This window comes from Myotis davidii, unplaced genomic scaffold (assembly GCF_000327345.1).
Source record: "Myotis davidii unplaced genomic scaffold, ASM32734v1 scaffold217, whole genome shotgun sequence".
NCBI lineage: Eukaryota > Metazoa > Chordata > Mammalia > Chiroptera > Vespertilionidae > Myotis > Myotis davidii.
This window is the reverse complement of record NW_006290034.1, coordinates 2,554,388-2,562,166: the sequence shown is the minus strand read 5'-3', so window position 1 is coordinate 2,562,166 and position 7,779 is coordinate 2,554,388. Positions and strand designations below refer to the sequence as shown.

Below are 7,779 nucleotides of genomic sequence, written 5' to 3'. Positions count from 1 at the left end.
AGGCCCCGCTGGCAGCCCTCCCTGTGCAGGTGCATTTTTTATGAGGGATAAAGAGCAGCCCATTACACTCCCGGAGACCCTGGAGGAAATGGACTCCGTGGATGCTCGCTGCCTGGTGGAGGGCAGGACGAGCTCCATTTCCCCTCCCTGCAACCTCTGCTCCGATAAATACCAGCCCAGCCCTCCCCGGAATCCTCCTGGGATGTGGGATGCGAGAGCCCAGTGTCTGGGGAGCAAGGAAAAGGCAGGGCCGGGCACTTCCCCGGGCGGGAGGGGAGAGGGCAGCCCATCCTGCATCAGAGCCAGGAGTGGATCTCTTTTCCTGCGGAGATGTGGCTGCTGTGGGCACGCCTCCCCGCTGCCAGCCTGGCACCAGCCTCGCCGCCAGTCCCTGGGTAAACCCGTTAGCTGCACAGCCATGCGCCCGCCCCTGCTGCAGCTGGGCGCGCTGCTCAGCTCCATGGCCATGATCTCAAACTGGATGTCCCAGATGCTCCCCGCCCTGGTGGGGCGCAACACCAGCAGGCTGTGGCCGCCAGACGCCTCAGTAAGTCAGGCCTTGCGGGGTGGGCTGGGCGTCTCGGGGAGTGAGTGCACTAACCAGTGGGCTGGCTTCTGCCGCTTGTGATGCCTAAGGTTTCTGCTTCTCTGGGTGGTGGTAACTTCAGTATTTTTTTTTTAAATGAACACTTAAAAATTACATGAAATAAATAGATTTCCCCAGAAATTACCTGCGAAGGGAAAAACTAGACTCCTTGAATGCTTCAGCATAAAGAGTTTTCACTTACCAATATTAACCCGAGGTGGGGAAGGCTATTTAATGTGTTTCTTGCTATTTTAAATCTCCATTTAATGTCTGTAAGATCCCGTTCATTGTTTCTACAGAGTCTAGTCTTTCTAACCTAGCTGTGCTATAGCAGGTTCTGCCTTGAACTTGAATTCCTGTGACTTCGCAATGCGTTCAGCCAGAGAAACCAACCTCTTTTAAACACAAATGAATAATAATAAAAAACACCTCAGCAATTTAAAGCCTGCCAAGAAGACCTTAAGAAGCTAAGAAATGCCAAGAACAGATAACTTGCCTGATAAAAAGCCTCTCTCTGTACTGTTTAATTTTTTATAAAGACTTTTCCCATTACAAGTGTAACTCCCGTAGCCTGCCTTCACTGAAACGAATGGCTCCTTAACCCTCCCCAGATTATAAGCAAGTCTCTTCTGATAGCCTGGAGCCCAGTTTGGTTAGCAATGCTCTAAAACCTCCCAAACAAAACCAAAAAACGATCAGCTTTTCAAACAGAAGTGTGGAAATCCATTAGAGGGGGTGTTCTAGAAAGACAACTTCCCTGCTGCCCTGGGAGACCTTTACGTTTTTATCTGATCTATTATTACCACTGGACTCCGCAGTATAATAAAAGGCCCGTAAAAAAGGCAAGTAACCCTCTATTTTCAAGGCTGGTTTGCAGCTACTACGAATAATTAATCTATCCATCAATGTGCAATTAACTGAGGAGAGCCAGGGGGTCCAATTAATTACTTAATTAGCCCGATTCGCCAGGTGCTTGGGCGCCAGCAGAGCACGCTGGAGGCGCACTCTCACCTGCACTTAACGTTCCCTCCGCCCTCAGTGACTTAAGAAACCTCAGTGCCTCCGGCATTGAGAGTCCCCCGCCTTGCTCGCATGGTGTGTGTGTGTGGCTGGAGGGATGGAAAGAAGATTGCAGTTAGAAAGAAAGCATGCTAGCCCAGCCAGCGTGGCTCAGTGGTTGAGCATCTTCCCATGAACCAGTTGGGGCACAGGCCCGGGTTGCAGGCCTCACCCCAGTAGGGGGCATTGCAGGAGGCAGCTGATCGATGTTTCTCTCTCATCATTGATGTTTCTATCTTTCTCCCTCACCCTTCCTCTCTGAAATAAAAATATTTTTTTTAAAAAGAAAGCATACTCTGTCACCAACAAACAATTACAAAACAAGGAAACTCACACCACTTCATAATCCCCGAGCCGAACGCTCTCACTGTGCACGCGGATACCGGGGGTGTTCACCAGCTCAGCTGTGTAACAAACTCTGTCTGGGAATGAAACTGAACTGAGAAATTCAGCACCGAGCTCTGCAAACTCCGCACCTGGCCTCTGAGGTGGACATCTTGTGTGTAGATAAGACATTGGTTTGGTTATTTCCAATGTTGATGGCGAAGAATTGAATTTCCAAAATAAGGCATGATTCTCTTAGGATCTCTATTGTGTAATTTTAAAGAAAGTTTCTGTTCTTTACTTTCTGGTTGGTAATCTGTGGGTGGAAAAGTGTAAAGTATCGCTATGGTGTATGGATGTGTTGACACAACCAAATATTCCTTTGGATGAAAAAAAAAAATCTCAGAAAGTTCTGGAAAGTTTCTGCTATGGTATTTACTAGAATGGATGGAGAGACCAGCTTGCAAAGGCTCTTTTTTCCTTCGGGTAATGTGGCATACCTTACCCAAGAGCAATGTCAAAGATGGCCTTTCCCCACCTTAATTATTCAAGATAATTGCTCATACTTTAGAGTCCCTGTGGTGAAAAAGAATGAATCTGTATTTCCTAGATTAAGATCATCAAATGTTAATGCTGGAAAGGCTCTTAGGAACCATCCAAGCCAGGAATTTCACACTATTTTTAGCAGCAATGCCTGGCTATATGGCTATTTTATTCAAATCCTACACAAGCATACTGAATACATATAGGGTGTTCCAAAAGATGTATATACACTGTGAATGAGTATAAAGGCAGTGCTTATTAAAACACATTTCATTTTCAAAACTGAGCTTATCAGCTGTTAACGTGTATATACATCTTCAGGGGGGAGTGCCCTGATTTTGTTCCCTTCAAAGGATCAGAATCCTGGCCCTTGCCTGGCCCTCCACCCAAGCCCCGATAAATGACTGCCATGCCTTCCACAGAAAAACCCACTCGTGTCCCTGGACATCACCGCCAGCTTCTCTCTGGGTTGCCTGCTGCTTGGAAAACGCCCTCCACCCACCTGTGAGCGCCTCCTCTGGAGCGCAGCCCTGTCTGGCTACTGACAGATGGGCTCAGACCGCCCACCAGCGTCTACCTGCAGAGAACGGATGTGATGAGCTCTGGGCTTAAAGCTGGAGAAACCTGACATTTACTAAATGGGTGACTTGCAGGGGGGTAGGGGGGGATTGCTTACATTTTTTGAGTTTGTTTCCTGATGAGTAAAATAAGATACTGTCTATTTCTAGTCTATTTCTAAAGGAAGTTGATTCAAAAGAAATGAAGCTAATACAAGGTAAGAAGTTTTCTAAACAGAAAAACCTCCTGTCATGCAAGGCAGTGTATTAATTTCTACGTTCAGCCTGGTCTCCAGGACCCTTCTTCCCTGGTACAGAGCCCTGAAGTTTGGAGGTAACTCTCATATAGTAGCTTTATATTTACAAAGGCAGTTTTGCAATTAAATGATAAGCAAAGAATGCAGACTTGACACCCGATAGTTGAAATTATCATTTCATTCTCCTATGTAGAGCACTCTTAAATAGTTCATGACTTTTGTAATATTAAGAGCTGCTAAATAGTTCATTTAGTTCTAATTAACACAGAAGGTTCAAAGGGACTGGATCAGCAATCACTGTGATTAGCAGTGTTTTGGAGGGTAACAAACTACACACACCCTCCGGGTTCAAGTGCAGGGTTTCACAATTGTTAGCAAGGCTATGTTCACGGCACAGGGAAGTTCAGGTCACTGGTGGTTCCCTGTTAAACTTCCAGGCTCTGCCTCAGACTGTGCAAGCACCAATCCCAGCTCTGCTGATCACCCCCCTGGGGGCAGCTTCCTTCCTGTCTCCAGGCCTCAGTTTCCTCACCTACAAAATGGGCAGAAGAACAGCCCCTGGTCTATGAGGTCCCTGCCACACTTACAGGCAACAGCACCGATGAGCTGCCATGCAATGGCTAGAGCGCCGGGAGAGTCTGCTATCACCTTACACGCGCGTGACCGACACCTGAAGACTTGCTCTTACAAGCTCAGACGGAAGCAATCTTTTCGCAGAACCACCTAGTTACTTCCTTACACGGGAGGTTTTCGTTGTTTTATTTGGATCCTCATTTTAACGCGAGTGTGGTGCCCTAGAGGAGAATACGGGAGCCATCCATGAAACCTCCTAGAATCATCACTATCCCTGGAACGGGGATCTCCGTCAGACCCCGCAGAGCTGTGGGGACCCCTCCCTTACTAGCCTTCCTCCCTCTGGAGTCACCTTTTCATGGCCCCAGAGGGAACGTGCTGCATTTGGTATCATTTAGACCAGCGGTTCTCAACCTGTGGGTCGCGACCCCTTTGGCGGTCGAACGACCCTTTCACAGGGGTCGCCTAAGACCATCCTGCATATCAAATATTTACATGACGATTCATAACAGTAGCAACATGACAGTTATGAAGTAGCAACGAAAATAATGTTATGGTTGGGTCACAACATGAGGAGCTGCATTTAAAGGGCCAGGAGGTTGAGAACCACTGGTTTAGATGAACTCTGCAGTAGAGAGGTCGGGATCTTTACAATGGTTCCTACAGGGAGACGCCTGGAAGTACAGGCGAGGCTGGCGTCTGTGCTTTGATGAAGCGGATGCTCCGGGGAAATGTGAAGCGAACATCAAACCTATTCACCTCCCCACGCTCCTCATTCCAGGCAGCACCTGACCCCTGACCCCTGCCTGGCCGTGATCAGCGCCTCCCTAGTTAGCCCAACACTTGGCAGGCGGACATCAATATTAATGCTGCCAGGTTTCATCATCGCTGTTTGCACTCCTGTTAAAGGTATTTTAATATTATAATTGGGTTGGCCCTTGCTCCTTCATCCGAAAGCTAAATTTATTCGAGGGACGAGCCTTAATTTCCTGACATTTTTTGAGATTTGTGTCCCATGCTCGAAGCCCAGCCGCATCGACAAAACCTACGTCTGGATATATTAATCCCATCCTGCTCCTAAGCTTAAACCTTTAATCATATCATTGAAACCACTGCTAAGCTGTTTCCATCTCCGGTCCATCGGGAATCTCTTTCCATTGTTTTCTCCTTTAATACAAAAGGAATATTCTTTGAGAACCTCTCTGACTCTAATAATATATAATTCTGAACACATCTTTCTATCCTAAGTGGATATTCAGGTATAAATCCTGGGAGGAAGGGGTGAGGGAGGATGAAAAAGATAGAAATAATCATAAATCCAACACCCCAGAAATAGGCGGGGCCATAGGAGACTCCTATGAACTACCCAAAAAAGGCGTTTGTGAAAGGAGCCCAAAAAGATGGATTTGTTGCTAAATCCCTTGAAAAGAGAAAGAACTGTGTGTTGGCTGATGGTACGTGAGGAGCTGGGGCCCAGGACAGAGGAAACAGGAGATGACAGCTGAGAATCCCAGAGACTGAGATGCCGGGCCACGGCGGACCTGTGGGGAGAGGATCTGCCTGGTCTGTCCTTTTAAGAACTGGCTTCCAACGTCTAGAGCAGGGGTCCTCAAACTTTTTAAACAGGGGGCAAGTTCACTGTCCCTCAGACCGTTGGAGGGCTGGACTATAGTTTAAAAAAAAAACTATGAACAAATTCCTATGCACACTGCACATATCTTATTTTAAAGTAAAAAAACAAAACGGGAACAAATACAGTATATGTATTTGCATGTGGCCTGCGGGCCGTAGTTTGAGGACCCCTGGTCTAGAGGCAAACAGAGCAGCCCAGTAACTCCGGGCATTTTGCAAGACAGTGCTCTGCTGGCCTCCAGTCACGTCCTGTTCCAAGCCCCATGTCAGCGACCCACCCCAGCCCCTCTCCCAGCCTTCCTGGGCCTCGCCCCTCCAGATTCATGCAGACGCCTTCCTTTCTAGACGGCATCCGTCTTCCTCTTCCCTGGCAATAAAAGACACGCCTCCCCATCTGCTGAGTCCCAGAACCAGAGAAGGGCGCTGGGGATATCAGGTCCCGGGTGTGAACGTGAGCCAGCGCTCACTAAGGCGGCCCAGGGATCTCTGTCCACAGGAAAAACACAGTCAGTGCAACTTGGGTGGTCGGTAGCTTTTCTACATCCGTGTGACTGACCTTCAGAAACAGCTGCTTGGCCCAGCCAGTGTGGCTCAGCAGTTGAGCATCGACCTCTGAACCAGGAGGTCACAGTTTGATTCCTGGTCAGGGCACAGGCCTGGGTTGTGGGCTCGATTCCCAGCGGGGGGCGTGCGGGAGGCAGCTGATGGATGCTGTTTCTCTCTCACTGATGTTTCTCTTTCTCTCTCCTTCGCCCTTCCTCTTTCTCTAAAAATCAATAAAAACCTATTTTAAAAAATAACAATGGGCCCTTAATACACGGGCAACTCCGTGGGATAAAGCTTAGCTTCAGAATATCACACACGAGTAACAATCAGAAAAGAACCTATTGCTAATTGCCACTATGGTTGAGAAAGACAAGCTGTGGGAGCTTACGGAGAAAGACCGGCCGTGTGTGTAAGTGGTTACCGGATGCTCCTAAGGCAGCATTCGTCTGTCCACAGAGCGCTGCGGAGGGGCAGGCGGTGAGTATCGGTCACACGGAGCCTAGAGGAAGAGAACGGCTAAGGAAGGTGTAACTGCAGGAGGCTGTGCCGCCCATGCACCCGTCTCCTCGCTCTCCTTTTAACTGTAAAAACAAAACCAGACTTTGTCAGAAGGATGCTTTGCCGGCCCTCTCCCCGCTCTAACGGGTCTGTGTGCTCCGTCTCCCCAGACGCAGGTCAGCCCCAAGGAGGGGTGGCAGGTGTACAGCTCCGCGCAGGACCCCGACGGGCGATGCATCTGCACGGTGGTGGCTCCGGAGCAGAACCTGTGCTCCCGGGATGCCAAGAGCAGGCAGCTGCGCCAGCTGCTCGAAAAGGTAGGGGCCCGGTCGCAGGCGTGTGTGCACGGAAATCTCCCTTCCTTGCAAAGGAAGTCGGGGGAGGCGGGCGTGGGGGTCAGGGTCCTCCCAGCGTTTGCTCCCGAAGGAGTCCCTCGCGCTGCCTGCTCTGCTGTGCTAATGTGACTTTTCACTGCTCCCAACCCCATCTTCTTAGACTGGCTCTCTGTCAGCTGTCTTAATGTCCAGTGTGTCTCCTTAAAGGAAAAAAAGGTAGGAAGTCTTGTTCTGCTGCCAGAAATGGAGCCTCGTCTCTCGGAATCACACCAGGCTCCTTGAGCTCCTACTTGGGGATTCCATTATGAAGCCTGCAAGGAAGCTAAGCTAGTGGCTCGCACTGCGCAAGCTCTCAGGACGGATAACGAACAAGTCCGAGAATTTGTCAGCACCTCTAAGGCAGCGGTTCTCACCCTCGGCTGCACATGAGAATCACCCGGGAATCTTTTTAAAATCCTGATTTCTGGGCCTCAGCCTCCGAAATTCTCTTTCTTTGTTATGGGGTGGGGCCACAACATGAGTAACAAAGAAACAGAATTTCCGGAGGATGAGGCCCAGAAATCAGGATTTTAAGAAGATTCCCGGGTGATTCTCATGTGCAGCCGAGGGTGAGAACCGCTGCGCTAAGGCATGGCTTTGAGCATCACGCTCTTCAGTTTCACTCAATAGCATTCGCTCCGTGTCACGTACTGAAGCCGGCCCCTAACAACCAACGGCTGAATGGCCTTCACTTCCTCTTTTACAGACACCAGTCGGCTCATGAAAGGTTACTGATGCGTGGTGTGGGGAGAACAAAACAAAACAGAACAACAATGGATGGTTCTTTCCATTCTTCTCATTCAGACTTTGTCCGTGCCGGGCCCTTCGTA

At 49.1% G+C, this 7,779-nt stretch overlaps 1 protein-coding gene across 1 annotated transcript in view; it reads left to right on the top strand.

The window, feature by feature from the left end:
• Window positions 1–73: 73 nt before the first annotated feature.
• The window catches only part of OLFM3 (olfactomedin 3), a 19,735-nt gene continuing 12,029 nt past the window's right edge, over window positions 74–7,779 (top strand). Inside the window, exons 1-2 of the mRNA XM_006762941.2 lie at window positions 74–547; window positions 6,746–6,892. Coding sequence (XP_006763004.2) covers window positions 89–547; window positions 6,746–6,892 — 606 coding nt within the window. The 5' untranslated portion in view covers window positions 74–88. The remainder of the gene's footprint in view (window positions 548–6,745; window positions 6,893–7,779) is intronic.